The sequence below is a fragment of the Pituophis catenifer genome, unplaced genomic scaffold, assembly GCF_029215685.1.
Source record: "Pituophis catenifer annectens isolate HBS135680 unplaced genomic scaffold, rPitCat1.0.hap2 SCAF_7, whole genome shotgun sequence".
NCBI lineage: Eukaryota > Metazoa > Chordata > Lepidosauria > Squamata > Colubridae > Pituophis > Pituophis catenifer.
Window position 1 is genome coordinate 80888247 of NW_027256887.1, and position 18941 is coordinate 80907187.

Consider the following 18941-nt stretch of genomic DNA (forward strand, 5'->3'; position numbering starts at 1 on the left):
GTCAAAATATGCGAAGATCAGTCATAAAATCTTCATGAACAAGTTTTAAATCCTTTCCAGTTTTGATATAATAATAATAATAATAATAATAATAATAATAATAATAATAATAATAATAATAATAATAATAATAATAATTTTATTTCTATACCGCCCTTCTCCCGAAGGACTCAGGGCGGTGTACAGCCTATTTAAAAACACAGACAAAACAACAATATAAAATTTAAAATAATTAAATAAAGTGGCTCAAATTTAAAACCCCAATAAATTTAAATACCCCAATTTAAAACTATTGTGTTGATAGCCCGGCCTGGCGGAACAACAGGGTCTTCAATGCGCAGCGAAACACCCGGAGGTCGGAGATCTTACGAATTTCCGGGGGCAGTTCGTTCCACAGGGCTGGGGCTCCCACAGAGAAGGCCCTCCCCCTGGGCGTCGCCAGCCGACATAACTTGGCTGATGGCACCCTGAGGAGACCCTCTCTGTGGGAACGGACTGGTCGGTGGGAGGCTATATGGTGTGTCCGATAATGCCAGGCATTGTATTGGCAGAGAAAAGACTTGCCACCAAAGAAATGACATGCTGTTTCAATTTACCTCTCAGGAAAATATATTTGGCAGGAAACCCAGCTTTAACTGTCCTGTAAGGTTCCTCGGGATATTTGAAGAATCATTCAAGCAGCAAGCTTCCTTCCAAAGGATGCTTTTGAAAGAAAAAAAATACACCCTGCTGTTTTCTCTCACTTTCATTCCCCTGAAAGATTTAAAAGGGGTCACACTAAGGACAAAACAGAGCCATTCCTTTTAAAAGCATAGAATCAAGAGTTGGAAGGGACTTTGGAGGTCTTGTAGTTCAACCTCTTGCTCAGCACAGGAGCCTTATACCATTCTGGTCAAATTGTTGTGGGGTCTATTTTTGAAAACCTCCAGTGATGGAGCAATCTCAGGAGACAAACTATTCGATTGATTAATTGATCTCACTGTCACAAAATTTCTCCTTACTTCTAGGTGCGATCTCTTTTTAACAAGCTTCCACCCATTACTTCTTGTTCTGCCCTCTGGTACTTTGGAGAATAAATTAATCCCAGTGGTGGGATTCAAATTTTTTTACTACCAGTTCTGTGGGCATGGCTTGGTGGGCGTGGCGGGCGTGGCAGAGGAAGGATACTGCAAAATCTCCATTTCCAACCCACTCCAGGGGGAAGGATACTGTAAAATCTCCATTTCCACCCCACTCCAGGGGAAGGATACTGTAAAATCTCCATTTCCACCCCACCCCAGGCGGAAGGATACTGTAAAATCTCCATTTCCACTCCGCTCCAAGGGAAGGATACTGTAAAATCTCCATTTCCACCCCACTCCAAGGGGAAGGATACTGTAAAATCTCCATTTCCATCCCACTCCAGGGGGAAGGATACTGTAAAATCTCCATTTCCACCCCACTCCAGGCGGAAGGATACTGTAAAATCTCCATTTCCACCCCACTCCAGGGGGAAGGATACTGTAAAATCTCCATTTCCACCCCACTCCAGGGGGAAGGATACTGTAAAATCTCCATTTCCACCCCACTCCAGGCGGAAGGATACTGTAAAATCTCCATTTCCACCCCACTCCAGGGGGAAGGATACTGTAAAATCTCCATTTCCACCCCACCCCACTAACCTGTTTTCCAGCTCCATGTGCAGGGCAACAAAAGAAGACCCAGCCGATCAGCTGGGACTCAATCAGCTGGGAGTCAGGAAGCAGCGAATAGATGGGGGCGGGGCCAGTCAGAGGTAGTATTTGCTGGTTCTCTGAACTACTCATAATTTCCGCTACCGGTTCTTCAGAACCAGCTGAATACCACCTCTGGTTAATCCCCTCTTCTTTGTGAAATGTGGGATCACCTCTCCCCGGTTACATTTACCCATTCAATCAGGTCCAGCAGGAGGCAAATACTTTGAGTCCCATCAGCTGGGGAGTGTCGCCATGCAGGAAGCAGGAAGAAAGGTTTCTCTGTTCTGGTACCTGCCCTGTGAATCATCATCCTTCCCCAGAGGTCAGGTTGACCCTGTCTCTGTTGGCTTTTCACAAAGCCAACCCTGAAGATACAGCTTTCCCAAGGGACATGAGGACCCAGTCATATGACAGAGCTGCTGCAGTCGTTATACTGATTTGTTTTGATGAACGGGATTACCTTGATTGTGAATTTTATGTAGTTTGTGGTGGTTTTTATATGGCTTTTACATTGTTTCATTTCCCTGTTTGCAGAGGTTTGCCTGCAGACATTTCATCACCCAACTACGTAACCTCATCAGGGCCATTGATGGTGTTATCGAGTCAGGTAATAAAATGTCTACAAGCAAATCAAATGCAGAGATCACCAAAGGATCCATGTTATGCGATCGATACGATCTACAACTAAATTAGCATTCTTTCAGTTAGTTTGTTCATATCGTAGAGAAAACTGAGCCAGGATCATAGCCTCTGTGGTACAAAGCCTCATGTAGATATTAGAGTGGGGGTGGGGGTGGGAATTCACTCTGATATCAAACTTTCTTCTCTCCTTTCCCAAGCTCAGCTTCTAAACACTTAGTCAAGTTTCTTTTCTAGCCCAACCTTCTCCAACATGGGTGATCCATTCCAGTGGTGAAATCTAAAATTTGTTACTACCAGTTCTGTGGACGTGGCTTGGTGGGGGGGGTAATGTGGCTGGGTGGGCATGGCCATTTTTTTTTTTTACTTTTAAAACCATTTTTTCTACAACCTCTTCAGCAAAGAGGTTGTAAAAAAATGATTTCAAAAGGCTCTGACGATCCCAGCTGAGTTGCCTGATCGTCAGAGGGTTTTTTAAAAACCCTCTGATGATCAGGCAACTCAGCTGGGATCGTCAGAGCTTGGATCATCAGAGGCATTTAAAAGAAAAAAAGCCTCTGATGATCATGCGGCTCAGCTGGGCATGGGGGGCGGGGGCAGGAATTTTTGCTACCGGTTCTCCGAACCACCCACCTCCATCGCTACCGGATCGGGCGATCCGGTCTGAACCGGGAGCATTTCACCCCTGATCCATTCATAAATTCCAGCCAGCTCACCAAAAGGACCGTAGTCCCAATACATCTAGAATTCTAATCGGTCTTGGGAAAGTCTTTTCTAGCTGTGAAATACTTCATTTCAGACTCTGGAGAGGGCTATTTCCATCTGAACGGGAGACCGGTACATAGCTGCATCCCGTCGGCTGAGGGGGCTAGACATTTGCCAGACCACCATGAGAGGGTGGCCAGATGTCAGAGCCCTTGGGGGCTGAACCGGGACGCTTTCTACATATATGCACTTTACCAGCTTTCTACACATATGCACTTTACCAGCGAGGGGACTTTACCAGCGAGGGGACTTTACCATCGGTCTTTACCACCGGACAAAACGCCGTGAGAGGGCGATTTTTGGACCTGACCCCCGGACGCTGTCTATATGCATCGGTTCACTGCTGCCATCCCACCACAAGAGGGGGTTGTCCAGCTGACCTAACCACCGTGAGAGGGTGGTTAGATCTATTTCCTCCTTGGAACTGTGGTCGTCCTGGCTTTGGACTATGTCCTCTGTTGTGAGGGGACAGGGGACTTGGTCCTGCAAATATGTCTCTGAGACCCCCCATTCCTTTGTCTTCTCCTCGGTCCTTTATATATACCCTCAGGATATGGTCGTGTTACCCATTATGATTAATGTACTCAGCAGCGGAGCTTCTTGGTCTGCGAGACTCCCCCCTCTCGCAGGCTTGGCCCTCCATTCTATCGAGGGCCTACCTCGATGACGGGCTCTGGAGTCCCGAGAGGTGGCATGCCCCAAAGAGGGGGTTGCGGGGTTTTTTAAAATTGTCCTTGTTTAAACTTTTAAGGGGTTCTGGGAGGGGGGAGGGGGGTGGGATTGGAATTAGGATTGTGGGTTTGGGGGATAACCCACTAGGGGGAGAGTCGGGCTTGGCCAGGACATTCGGTGGGGGTGGTGGGGGATCCGGAGGGGGTCGAGCTGGTCCAGACTGTGCTTTCACCATCGGTACTGTGTGTGGGAGGGGTAGATATGGCGGGAGCAGGGGGCCATATCATGTTAAGGGAGCACGCACCCGCTGTCTTCAAGCGGTAGAGTGCTCTGGCCCCCAAGGCTCCACCCGTTCTCCAGGTAGTACAGACCTTCAGAGCCCAGGCCTTCGTCTGATGTTGTGCAACGCCAGGTCTGTAGTAAATAAAGCCCCCCTCATTTGTGATCTTGTTTGCGAGGGGGGAGCGGACCTGGCGGGTATTACGGAGACCTGGTTGGGCCCAGAGGGAGGGGTCCCTCTGGTAGAAATGTGCCCACCAGGTTTCCACGCATTCCATCAGCCGAGGTCACAGGGGAGGGGCGGGGGAGTAGTGGTTATTATTAGAGAAGGCCTTAGGCCGAGGGAGACCACTGTACCTCAGACAGCTGGTTGTGAGTCCCTCCTTTGAAGTGGGGCCACGGGGTTCAGATGGGTTTGCTGATCACGTACCTGGCTCCCTGCCACGTGGCGGCAGCCCTGCCCGAGCTACTCAACGTTATTGCCGCGGTGGCGGTTGATACCCCCAGACTTATGGTCATGGGGGATTTCAACCTGCCATCCGTGGGTGAGGCGTCTGAGGTGGCTCGGGAGTTCATGGCTTCCATGACGGCCATGGACCTGACCCAACTAATTCATGGCCCTACGCACACTGGGGGAAACACACTGGACTTGGTTTTTGTCTCTGGACAGTGGTTGAGTGATCTCGAGATAGGGGATATAGTCATCGAGCCCTTGTCATGGTCAGATCACTCGCTCCTTTGCCTTGACCTTCGAACCGCAGCACCCAGCTGCAGGGAGGCGGAACCGGTAAGATGGTACCGCCCCAGGCGCCTGATGGAACCTGATAGGTTCCAGATGGAGCTTGGGCCAATCCCGGAGGTTCTGGCTCACGCCTCATCTGGGGACCTAGTGGCCGCCTGGGATAGGGCGGCTGCTGGAGCCCTGGATCGAGTCGTGCCTTTGCGGCCTCTGACCCGGCGCCGATCTCGCCTGGCTCCTTGGTTCACCGAGGAGCTGAGGGAGATGAAGCGCCGGAAAAGACGCCTAGAGAGCTGTTGGAGGGCTAGTCTTTCTGAATCTGACCGAACACTGGTAAGATCTCATATTAGGAGTTACCTAGTGGCAATAAAAGCAGCAAAATGTACTCATTTTACTGCTCTTATTGCGTCATCAGATAATCGCCCGGCCACCCTGTTTAGGGTGACCCGCTCCCTGCTCCACCAGGAAGCGCGGGAGGACCCCTTGGAGGGAAGAGCTGAGGATTTTGTTCAGTATCTGTATGACAAAATCACTCAGATTCGGGCAGGTCTGGACTCTGACGGGATAGATCCAGAGAGGGTGACGGAGACAGGTCTTGAGACTGTTATCTGGGATGAGTTTGATCCTGTGACCCCAGATGACGTGGACAGGATTCTGGGCAGATTGAACGCGACCACATGTTTGTTGGACCCGTGTCCCTCCTGGTTAGTGCTGGCTTCCCGGGAGGTGACGCGAGGCTGGCTCCAGGGGATTATAAATGCTTCGTTGGGTGAGGGTGTCTTTCCCGCCGCCTTGAAAGAGGCGGTGGTAAGGCCTCTCCTCAAGAAGCCTTCCCTGGACCCGGCAGTATTGGCTAATTATCGTCCAGTCTCCAACCTTTGCTTCGTTGCGAAGGTTGTTGAGAGTGTGGTTGCGCGACAGCTACCCCAGTACCTGGATGAAGCGTCGTATCTAGATCCGTTCCAGTCGGACTTCAGGCCTGGGTACAGCACGGAAACGGCATTGGTCGCGTTGGTTGATGATCTCTGGAGGGCTCGGGACAGGGGTTGTTCCTCTGTCCTGGTCCTGTTAGACCTCTCAGCGGCTTTTGATACCATCGACCATGGTATCATGCTGCACCGGCTGGAAGGGTTGGGGGTGGGAGGCACTGTTTTACGGTGGTTCTCCTCCTTTCTCTCTGACCGGTCGCAGTCTGTGTTGACAGGGGGGCAGAGACCCCGAGGCCCCTTATATGTGGGGTGCCGCAGGGATTGGTTCTCTCGCCCCTTCTGTTCAACATTTATGTAAAGCCGCTGGGCGAGATCATCCGTGGTTTCGGGGTGAAGTACCATCTGTACGCTGATGACACCCAGCTGTACATCTCCACCCCGGACCACCCCAACGATGCCCTTGAAGTGATGTCCCAGTGCCTGGAGGCCGTACGGATCTGGATGGGGAGAAACGGGCTCAGGCTCAACCCATCCAAGACCGAGTGGCTGTGGTTTCCGACGTCCCGATATAGTCAGCTGGCGCCATCGCTGGCTATTGGGGGCGAATCATTGGCCCCCACGGAAAGGGCTCGTAACTTGGGCGTCCTCCTGGACTCACGGCTGTCTTTAGAAGAGCACTTGACGGCCGTGACCGGGAGGATTTTTCATCAGGTTCGCCTGATTCGCCAGTTGTGTCCCTTTCTAGATCGGGACTCGTTACGCACAGTCACTCATGCCCTCGTCACCTCTCGTCTGGACTATTGTAATGCTCTCTACATGGGGCTCCCCTTGAGGTGCACCCGGAGGCTCCAACTGGCGCAGAGTGCAGCCGCGCGGGTGGTTATGGGAGCAACATGGAGCTCCCATGTAACACCTCTCCTGCGCGAGCTGCACTGGCTCCCGGTGGTCTTCCGGGTGCGCTTCAAGGTTCTGGTTACCACCTTTAAAGCGCTCCATGGCTTGGGACCTGGTTACTTACGGGACCGCCTACTACCACCAACAGCCTCCCACCGACCAGTACGCTCCCACAGAGAGGGGCTCCTCCAGGTGCCGTCGGCTGTCGGCCCCTAGGGGGAGAGCCTTCTCTGTGGGGTCACCGACGATCTGGAATGAGCTCCCCCCAGAGATACGGAGGATTCCGGATCTGCGCACCTTCCGCCGTGAGTTAAAGACGCTTTTATTTCATCAAGCTGGCCTCGCCTAAATCTTCTCCCTTTTAAGTGTAAATTCTAAATTTTTAATGTATTTTAAAATATGGGTATCTTAAATTACGGGTATTAATTCAGCCAAATTTATTTAATTCATTTTATTCGATTTTAAATTTTGTATATCTATGTGTTTTATTTCATGGCTGTGCACCGCCCTGAGTCCTTCGGGAGTAGGGCGGTATAGAAATTCAATAAAATAAATAAATAAAATAAATAAACACCAACCTTCGGTTTTCTCTCCAACTGATACCTTCTACCGGTATCTGTTTCCTTTCCAAACATTTTGAATTTGCCATTTCCTAGTTAACCCAGGAAAGCTATGAGATTACAGATTCTCCTTGCAGAAAGCAAGGCATTACTTTCCAATCTTTGTCCCTGGTTATATTCTGCCTGAGACGGGGATCAGTTCAGGGGTGGGCTTCAGATCCTTTAGCAACGGGTTCGCTGCCCTATTGCTGGATGGGCATGGCCTAGTCAGCCACCTGCACCACAGCAGAGGGGTTGGTGTTTCCCCCCCCCCAGGCTCCAGAGGCTTTCCTTGAGGCTCCGGGAGGGCGAAAACTGCTTCCCCCAGGGTCCAGAGGCCCTCCAGAAGCCGGAAACAGTCCTGTTTCCAGACTTCTGGAACCTCCGGTAGGCCAGTTTTTTGCCCTCTGGGCGGCCCCTGGAATGATGAATGGGCCGCGTGGAGACTCCTGGGAGGGGCGGGGTGGGTGGGCGTGGCCAGCCAGGGGTGGCATTTGGAGGTTCGCTGAACTCTGGTGATCCTTGGCTAGAGGATCGCCTGAACCCTGCCGAACCCCCAGGACCCCACCCCTGGATCAGTTTCTTCCTTAAATGGCTCCCTAAGCTTCACAAAATTTGCCGTTATGTCAGCAGAAGAGAGCATCATTCAGGTGCCCATAGGAGACATAACAACAGGAGTTTGATCAGGGAAAAGAAAGATGGAAACATAAATCCTTTTCAGTTTGATAGTGATTATGCAACAAATCAGCGATTCCCCTCTGCTTTCCAGATTTCCTTGTATTTAGTGCCAAATAGTGATTACTTCATAAACTGTGATTATGTCAGGTTATTTTTAAAACAACAACAGCCTGTTTCTTCACACACCCACACAAACATACAGAGATGTACAGTAGATAGGAATCCTGTTAGCTTCTCTTTCTAATTTCATGTACATTATTTAGTAGGATGCTTTATTGAGTACAATGTAGTCTAACAAGCTAAAAATCTAAAATCTTGCTCTTTGACATCAAGTACATTTGATTAAGTAAATCATTTTTCAATTTACCTTTGTTGAAAATGGCTTACATAAAAAATGAGGGGGGAGGAAAGTTAAATTCACGCCTCCCAACCACAGAGACAAGACAATCCAAGCTGTTCTGGATGTCTGAATAATATAGGTTTCTTAAAAAGATCGAGATGTAGGTCTCTTGCAATTTAAAAATCCCTAAAGATGATCTACAATACGTCTTTTAAAAAGTAGTTAAGAATCAGATCACTGCAGAATGTTTCAATATTGTATAGCAGGCTGTAAGGGAAGTTGGAATATATTATAATATAATTGGCAAGAGATTCAGATACATTTCTATGAATGAATTCTATTCAGTTTAGGGATAAAAAGATCTTTTTTTATTATTTATGAGTTAAATCAGTAGTTCCTAGAATTCTCACCACAGAATTTCTCTCTCTCTCTCCTTCTCTCTCTCGCTCTTTGTGTCTTTAGAAATCTAAGTAACAAATAATTTTATATGCACTTTATAAATACTGGTTTTATAGCATACTTTTTAAATTTCAGAATCTCAGTAAACCCTCAAGAGACCATAATACAGAAAAAATGCAGATAATTTCTTTATTCAAAATGCGAAATAAGATTTCCTTAAATGTAATTATAAATATGTTGGAAATCAGAGTAATCCTCTGATCTCTCCATTTAATGCCCTTTTATGAATCAGAATTGCTAACCATCATCTTATGTCCTTTGGAAATGATTATTACCAACTAGAAGCCACTAGCCAATTCTGGACATTGAAAAGTGATGTGAATGACAATATATTTAATGTTGCATATACTAACGGCAGCAAGACTAGTCTTCACGCAAAATTGGAAAAGTAAAGAGACACCCCCCCCCTGAAAAAGAGATAATAAACAAAATACTGACTTGCACAGAAAAGGACAGGCTGACTCTAGAACCCAAAGACAAGGGTGAAACGGAATATCATGAAATCTGGAATAAAATGTATCAATGGTTAGAGAGGAGGAATGTCGGGATAAAGAAATATTGATAAGTTGAGAGTTGGAAAATTATTATGTTAGTATTATGTGATCCTTACGCACGGTCACTCATGCCCTCATCATCTCCCGCCTAGACTATTGTAACGCTCTCTACATGGGGCTCCCCTTGAGGAGCACCCGGAGGCTCCAACTGGTGCAGAGTGCGGTCGCATGGGTGGTAATGGGAGCGACTTGGCGTTCCCATGTAACACCCCTCCTGCACGAGCTGCACTGGCTCCTGGTGGTCTTCCGGGTGCGCTTCAAGGTTTTGGTTACTACCTTTAAAGCGCTCCATGACTCAGGACCTGGGTACTTGCGGGACCGCCTACTACCACCAATAGCCTCCCACTGGCCGGTACGCTCCCATAGAGAGGGGCTCCTCTGGGTGCCGGCGGCCAAACAATGCCGACTGGCGGCCCCCAGGGGGAGAGCCATATCTGTGAGGGCACCTACTATCTGCAACGAGCTCCCCCCGGAGATATGGAGGATCCCGGATCTGTGCACCTTCCACCGCGCTCTAAAGACCTTTTTATTTCACCAGGCAGGCCTGGCCTAATTTTCTCCCTCTTTTATAAAAGAATTTTTAATTTTTAATATTTTTTAGTATTTTATATATTCAAATTTTAAAATTGGTTTTAAATTGATTGGGGTTTTAATTGTCTGGGCCAAAACTATTTAATTTGATTTTAATTCTGCTTTTTAAATTTTGTATGTATGCATTTTATTGTTGGCTGTTCACTGCCCTGAGTCCTTCGGGAGTAGGGTGGTATATAAATCAAATAAAAGTAAAAGTAAAGTAAAGGTGGGAATTGTATTGGTATTGAAAGTAATTTTCACAGACAAAGAAATTTATGTGTCTGAATTTTGATAGATTGTACATATTTATATATCGAATATGAATTGTATTTGTTGCACGGTAAAACTTGATGGAAATGTTTGAACCAGAAAAGTCGCACTATGTCCAATGTTTTTAACTGTATATTTAATAAAAACACTTAAAATGAAAAATGATGTGAATGGAGAGACTAGGGACCATGAAACTGGGACTTAATGAGACAATATGGTGTCGGGAGAGGTTCGGTATCCCTTAGCTCCTTCTCAAAATGTCCTCTGCAAAATGAAAATCAGGTTCCAAATTATTTCCATATTATCCTGTACTCAAAATTAGCTTTTATCACCCCAGTATGTTAGACTATACTGGCTAGAAATATGCCAACAGAAGGTCAAGTCAGCTGGAAAGAATCCGGAAGAGAATCCTAATCTTCACACAATTTTACTGCTTGTCTTCATTCATGCGTGGGAAGAAACTAACATATAAATGACTTTTTAGCTATCTAGGTCAGTATTGCCTGCTCTGACAGGCATCAGTTTACAATTCCCGTTGACTGAGATAACCGGGGTTAAACCTGGGATTTCTGTAAGCAAAGTCTGAATCAACCTCCATTCCTAATGCCTAGCAGACCTGTAGTTTTTTAGGCAACACATGAAAGAGGTTTTCCATATCCATTCTGGGATATTTCTTTCAAATTCCCAATCTAATCTATGCCCCTAGTTTTTCTTAGTGGTCTCCCATCTGGAGATGTCAGGAGTTCCCTCAGGATGTGATCACAACCAGATTAGTTGTAACAGTGGATGATTACGTACAAAATCAGAGATGGGTTTCAGCAGGTTCTGACCAGTTCTGGAGAACCGATAGCAGGAATTTTTAGTAGTTCGGAGAACCGGTAGTAAAAATTCTGACTGGCCCCGCCCCCATCTATTCCCTGCCTCCCAAGTCCCAGCTGATCGGGAGGAAATGGGGATTTTGCAATAACCTTTCCCTGGATTGGGGAGGGAATGGAGATTTTGCAGTATCCTTCCCCTGCCACGCCCACCAAGCCATGCCACGCCCACCAAACCACACCCACAGAACTGATAGTAAAAAATTTTGAAACCCACCACTGGCACAAATGCATTAAGAAATGGGTACAGCTTAGTTTGCACTGTTGCAGCCACAATTCTGAGTTTTTAGACTGCACCCTGAGGACAGTCCTGAGGATGTCAAGGAACCTGAGGGATTTCGAGAAATGTGGTGAACTTTTTTAACCAGTTTGCCTACTCATGTTTTGTAGTAGGCCAAGTGCCCCTTCAAGTTAAGAGCACCTAGCAGCTGATCGCAAATCTCCAATGTTGGCCTGAGAATAATGGAGAAACAATAAAGGAGAATATTTGTGGCTCTAAGGTTGAAAGGAGGGATCGTTACTGCTCTCTGAGCTTGGTTGTTTTTTTGCAGGCGTTTCATTCCCCAAGTAGGTAACGTCATCAATTTTCATGATGATATTACCTGCTTTGGGTAATGAAACATCTGCAAGGAAACAACCAAGCTCAGAGAGCACCACAATGGAGAACTCCTTCCTAGTCTGATGACTCCTTTGCCGGTATTTCTCAACTTATGACCACAATCGAACCCCAAATTTTTGTTCCTAAGCGAAACGTTTGTTAAGTGAGTTTTGCCCCATTTTACAACTTTCTTGCCATGGTTGTTAAGTGGATCGCTGCAATTGTTAAGTTAGTAATATTGGTTTCCCCGATGGCTTCCCCATTGACGCGGCTTGTCAGAAAGTTGCAAAAGTGGATCGCATGACCCAGAGACACTGCAACCGTCATAAATAGGAGTCAGATGCCAAGCATCTGAATTTTGATCACATGACCCTGGAGATGCATGAATGGTTGTAAGTGTAAAAAAATAATTATGTCACTTTTTTCAATCCCCTAGTACCATGATGGTGAACCTATGGCACGCGTGCCACAGTTGGCACATGGAGCCATATCAGTGGGCACACGAGCGTTGCCCTAGTTCAGCTTTGGTGTGCGCCAGCTGATTTTCGGGCCTTCCGGGCCCACCGGAAGTCAGGAAACAGGCTGTTTCTGGCCTCCAGAGGGCCTCCAGGGGGGTGGGGAAGGCCGTTTTTGCCTTCCCCAGGTTCTTAGAAAGGCTATGGAGCCTGGGGAGGGCAAAAAACAGGCCTACTGGGCCCACCAGGCCATCACGTGCCAAAAGCAGGGCGTCGTGCATGCATGCACGGGGAGTGGGGCGCATTGAATTATGGGTGTGGGCACGCACGCACACGAGCCCTCCCCGCACTCCCCCCACTTTTGGCACGCAACAGCAAAAAGGTTCGCCATCACTGCCCTAGTAGCTTTGAATGGTCACTGAATGAATTGTTGTAAGTTGAGGAGTATCCAGGGGTGGTCTGCTGGGGGTTCGCAGGGGTTCGTGAGAACCTCTAGCTAAGATTCTGTGTAGTTCGGAGAACCCCCAAATCCCGCTCCTGGCTGGCTCCTCTCACCCCTCCCCTCCCCTCCCAGGAGTCCCCACGCGGCCCGTTTTGGATGCAGGTAAATGCAGGGCATGCACAGAGGCTCAGGGAGGGCGAAAAATGGGCCTACCGGAAATTCAGGAAGGCCAGAAACCGGCCCGTTCCTGGCCTCCAGAGGGCCTCCGGAGCCTGGGGAGGCCGTTTTTGCCCTTGAGGAAAGCCTCTGGAGCCCAGGCAGGGCAAAAACACCCCCCCACACACACCGTGATGCAGGAGGCCAAATAGACCACGCCCACCATGGCCACCCAGCAACCAGGCAAAGAACCCCTTGCTAAAAAATTTTGAAGCCCACCCCTGGAACTATCTGTACTTCTTTTGCAGCAACTAATTGCTACGTTTAATGCTGCTAACCTTTCTGTCATTTTTTTTTCTTGGAAAAGATCGATCTTTTTCCTGCGATACCAGCAGCCAACTTTTTTCTTTTGCTCAGTGCAAGCAATGCAGGCACCCTCTGAAGAACGGCCCCTGTGAAGCAACTTAACAAAGGTACCTGTCAATGCCTCAGGCAGAGAGCGACAGATTGTTCAAGCGAGGACAGCTTCATTTTCCCTGCAATGGGTGACAGCCGCATTGCCAAGGTTTTTCCTAACACTCTCTGTCTTCTTACCGAATTGTCGTCCTGCCTGGGAGCAAGGATACCCTTCATCTTACCTTCCGAGCCGCCGTCCTACTTCGATGATCAGAAGCTCATCGTGACTTATCCAGAGCCCGTTTTGTCCTATTTGGTAGTGACATAATTTTCAGCTAATCTGGCATTATGAATCTCCGCGCATTTCTGCAAGTGCCATATAAGATTGAAAATGGGGAAAAGGGGAGGGAGAGAGAATCTAATCACAATGCAAATTAGGTCAAGCTTGGCACCAATGATGTGAAGCAATAGCTTATTTCAAGGGAGTCTCGAGTGGTGACAGTATAATTAAGATTTCTGTTAGAAGTAATGAACATTATCTGCCTAGTTGAGGGAGGTGGGTTGTTGTTGTTTTTTCTTCCTGCGATGGAGAGCTATTGGTTTAGGATCAGGAATACTTGCTTATGGGGGAAAATTGAGGAAAATAATGTGGAATTTGCCTGATCAATAAGAGAGCCAACCCTGGACTAACTGTATTTTTTGGAGTATAAGACGCATCGGAGTATAAGACGCACCTTAGTTTTTGGGGAGGAAAATAAGAAAAAAGCTGATTGGCAGGTGGATCCAATTCCCGGAATACTCCAAATCAGCTGTCCCCAGAGGTAAATTTTAGCAACAGGTTCCTTGGTTGTGAGTTCTGTGCCTTGCTTTTTTTTTGCTTTTTCCCCCCCTGCCTCTGAAAGCCTCTGAAACAGCTTCAGAAAAAAAAGCCTCTGAAGCTCTGTTTGGGGGCTTTTTTTCTGAAGCTTCGTTTCTGATGCTTTTTTCAGCCTCTGAAACCTCCGTTTGAGAAGCTGGGCAGGGCTACATTCGGAGTATAAGACGCACCCAGATTTTCACCCTCTTTTTGGGGGGGAAAAAGGTGCATCTTATACTCCAAAAAATATGGTACATACTATTTTCGCTCAAAATACAGACAGCCATTTGCCAAGGGATATATACATATATATATATATATATATATATATATATATATATATATATATATACACATACATATATATATATACACATACATATACATATATATATATATATATATATATTTATTTCTTTTGTATATACACATACATATATATATATACACATATATATATATATATATATATAATCTCCTCTAGCCAGGTTTTCCCTACGTAACCAAGGTTTTTCTAGCAGCCTAGAAAAGAAAAAAGCCCAGAATCGAGTGGATGTGATTCTACTGAGCTGGGGCTGCAGAAAAACCTTGGTTACGTAGGGAAAACCTGGCTAGAGGAAAAACACACATAAACCCTACGAAGAAGTAAGAAAATAGATACTATACCTTTACAGGGAGGATACATAAGATGTGGGTGTGGCCTACTGATGAAAGCAAACGAGCTGGAAATAGATCTATATAGGTCTCCCACCTAGCAGGAAAAGCTTGCTGGCTGCTAGAAAAGAAAAAAGCCCAGAATTTTCCTTTCCTAGAAGTAACATCCTACGCGTTCTCAAACTTTTAGGGATAGAATTTTGGCATTGTGAAAACGGGTTGACAGATGTTCTTGCAAAGTAGCTGTAAGGAGCACCCTAATCAATTCCAAATCCATGGATTTATCTTCACACAGTTGCTTTTCTCTTTCCCTTCCCAACAGTCACTGCTATCCCTGCCTTGGCTCAGATAGGTGTCCACAGTTTCCTATGTAGCTGTAGGTTGCTGTTGCCATTTTTTAAAAACAAAATATTTTCTACAAAAGCTCGAGAAGCCCATTTGCAGTCAAGAGGTATTCTTGAAATAGAAACAAGAGCAAGGACAAAATGGATCATACCAGAGGCAGAACATTTTGTTCTCATATGTCTCACCAGGGACACCTTCAAGCCCTTTGAGCAGTCAGTTCCATGCCACTTTTTTCTTTAAATTGTAATAGCTTCAGGAAACTCAAAATGTGAGCAACGTGTTCCTAAAACACTAGCCTCTCCCTTTGTATCTCCAGGCATTTTTCCACCAGAGGGTCCTCCTTGTTTACATCCTACCTTGCCAAAGGGGTTGCACCTGTATCAATCCTTTGATGGCTGATCAGTCTCTCCAACAGGGCAAGAGTGAAAACACAGTTTCTCCAACTGCTCATCTATGAATCACACTTGATCTTCTTGATGCTGCATTCAGTTTTGGTCACCATGATGTAAAAAAGATGTGGAGACCCTAGAAAGAGTGCAGAGAAGAGATGATGAGGGGACTGGAGGCTAAAACATATGAAGAACAGTTGCAGGAACTGGGTCAGTGGTGGGTTCCTCCCGGTTCAGTTCGGTTCGGCTGAACCGGTAGCGGTGACGATATGACATCACCGAACCGGTTCTCCCCCCCCCCGCCCACCCACGTTATTCTTACCTTTTATTTGGTCCCACCCCCAATCTATTGCTGCCTCCTGAGTCCCAGCTGATGACTAGAGGGAAAAAAAACTGTTTAAACTCTTGCCGCGGGGCTTCAAAGGGCCGTCCTACAGCTGATCAGTGTTAAAAGCAAACAAATGGGTCGGGTCGTAAGTGCGAGGACTGGTCGTAAGTGCGAGGACCTTCCAGAAATGACTCTGATCAGCTAGCCATGCCCACTTAGTCACATGACCTCCAAGCCACACCCACAAAATAAGCCACACCCACAGAACCGGTAGTAAAAAAATTTAGAACCCACCCCTGAACTGGGTATGTCTTGTTTGATGAAAAAAAGCACTAGGGGTGACATGATAGCAGTGTTCCAATATCTCAGGCGCTGCCACAAAGAAGAGGGAATCAAGCTATTCTCCAAAGCACCTGAGGGTAGGACAAGAAGCAATGGGTGGAAACTCATCAAGGAGAGAAGCAACTTAGAACTAAGGAGAAATTTCCTGACAGAACAATTAATGAGTGGAACAACTTGCCTCCAGAAGTTGTGAAAGCTCCAACACTGGAAGTTTTTAAGAAGAGGTTGGATAAACATTTGTCTGAAGTGGTGTAGGATTTCCTGCCTAAGCAGGGGGTTGGACTAGAAGACCTCTAAGGTCCCTTCCAACTCTGTTATTCTATTCTAGTCTAGTCTTGATTCCTAGGCACTCACTCATAACTTCAGTCTCCCTCTCCTCCCTCTTACATACTGTAGGCATAATATAATCTTGACATATATTTACTTGCATTCCGTAGCAGAAATAATAAAAGAAATAAATAAGTAAGCAAAATGCATCCTCTTCCCCCATTGTTCTCCCCTCCAACTCACCCCCCCCCCAATCTTTCAGTTCACGTGACCTGTCCCAAATGCAAAGGTCTCCTTAAAAATGGTGGCTGTTTTATAGACCTAGAGCTCTTAATGTCAAGCAGCAAGAAGAAACATGAGATCATTGGACTGGAAAGAGAAGGCGTGTGCTCTCAAGGTAGCGGCAAAAGAAAAAAGAACATGGGCACCACTCTAAGTTCTGTTGTATTAAATCACTTGCGCTGAATCTGTCTGTGGGGACCTTGTTAACAGGGCCAGTGCCACCTGCTTCTGCATGAAATATATAAGGCTGGCTATTACCTTTAAAATAGGCAATAGGTCCCAGCTACTTGACAGAAGATTCCTGTATGCACTCTCCTCCCAGTGAGCCTCTCTGAGAAGAATTCAGAGGTGGGTTTCAGCAGGTTCTGACCAATTCTGGAGAACCGGTAGCGGAAATTTTGAGTAGTTCAGAAAACCAGTAAATACCATCTCTGACTGGCCCCGCCCCCATCTATTCTCTACCTCCCGAGTCCCAGTTGATCGGGAGGAAATGGGGATTTTGCAGTAATCTTCCCCTGGAGTGGGGCGGGAATGGAGATTTTACAGTACCCTTCACCTGCCACGCCCACCGAGCCACGCCCACAGAACTGGTAGTAAAAAAAATTGAAATCCACCACTGGAAGACTTGTCTTCAAATTACATTAATTTGTTTCTCATGATCGAGAGCTGTAACCACTTAATTCTTTGGAATATACCCTCTGCGAATAAGACCTTAGAAGCATGTCTTTTAAAACAGATTTTATTATATTATTATTATTATAGTTGTTGTTGTTGATGATTTGATTGATTAAAAGGAAATAAGCTTTTAGGTTTTAAAGGAAATGAGCTTTTAGGTTTTTTATGGTAAACCACTAAAGATTTGGGTAGTGAGCAAGATCATGAATTTAGGAATTGTAGAAGCAGCGGAACCTTTTGTAAGCTAGATATGATGACCCTTCTCCCTTTTTCTTCATTCCATGCCAATCAGCTGGGGGACAGCAATTAGGAGTGGTAGCAAGAATGTTGGGTATACTTTGAACCTTAAAAATCTCTAACTTACATGACCACAACCTCCAATGCAGAATGAGCTCTCTAGTAAGCCATACAGTAGTGGCCAAAATTGTGGAAATCTTTTGGGAAAAGTGTATTTTCTAAAACTAGCTAATAACACCACTTTCTTTGGAATAGTACCATAAAATTATATATCAATGAAAAAATAATTTCATCAAGAACGTAATGCAATAACTTTTATGAAGGATTTGCTATTGGAATAGCAGTTACAGTATAAAGAAGAAAAGTGAAACACGTAGAAAAAACGAGATATACAAAAATTATCAGCATGTCAGTTAATACTTAGTTGGGTAACCTTTAGCATGAATTACGGCCTTACCATGTCTTCCCATGGAGTGAACCAAGTCTTTTAGTTCTACAGCTGTTATCCTGTGAAACCAAGATTGAATGATTGCTTCTATTAACTAGGTTTTATTGCTGGGTCGCTTCTGACTAGCAAGTTTCTTTAGTCGGCTCCATAGATTTTCAATTAGGTTAAGGTCTGGACTATTCACAGGCCATTCTAGCAGAGGAATATAATAATCTTAAAACTCCCCCCAAAAAGTGGTGTTATTAGCCATCAAACCTCAAAAATACACTTTTCCCAAAAGGTTGCCACAATATACATGACTAGGTGGCTCAGTGGCTAAGACACTGACCTTGTCGATCAGAAAGGTTGGCAGTTCGGTGGTTCGAATCCCTAATACAGGTCTCCTGCGTGAGCAGGGGGTTGGACTATATGACCTCCAAGGTCCCTTCCAAGTCTGTTACTGTTAACTGTTAATTTTGGCCACTACTGTAGGTTTAGACCCTTAGAATTTCTTCAAGCAATAAACTCTGTCATTTGCTTGCTGTAATCAATGGTATTTATTCAGAACCATTGATATTGGGTCCTAAGGCAAATAACGTTTTCTCTTTAGTTGATCTTTAAGTGAGGAATAAACACCTCCCAGAATTAAAAAAAAACAGAGTTGAAGGGCAGCATTGCGCCATCCTGATGCAAGTCCTTTGTACATGCACAGTGACATCACATCCATGCCCAAAGGGGCGGAGCTTGCATGACAGCAGCACAAGGCTACAGCCGTCATTTTTTACAAAAACAAGACATTTGGACAGTAAAGAATTTAAATTTCTGTATCCCTTGACTGCCATCTAATGGTTGTCTGTGTTTTTGGAGTCCTGGGGTGGGGGGGGGAAGTAATAGGAGTGGGTGTTTGATGACATACGTTTATCCGTCATTTACTCTGAAGTATGCATGTTATATATGCAGAAGGTCTCAAGTTTAAACTCCAGTCAAAGATATAAGGTAGTAACCCTGGAGATTCTGGAAAACTGTTGCCAAATAGAAGGGACCTACTTCTATATGAAAAGGGACGCAGTGGCTCAGTGGCTAAGACGCTGAGCTTCTCGATCGAAAGGCTG

At 46.0% G+C, this 18941-nt stretch overlaps 1 protein-coding gene across 1 annotated transcript in view; it reads right to left on the bottom strand.

The window, feature by feature from the left end:
- LOC139319857 (1-phosphatidylinositol 4,5-bisphosphate phosphodiesterase zeta-1-like) overlaps window positions 1-18941 on the bottom strand; it is a 195660-nt gene that overhangs the window by 68139 nt on the left and 108580 nt on the right. The window contains exon 2 of the mRNA XM_070947906.1: window positions 13270-13336. Coding sequence (XP_070804007.1) covers window positions 13270-13336 — 67 coding nt within the window. The remainder of the gene's footprint in view (window positions 1-13269; window positions 13337-18941) is intronic.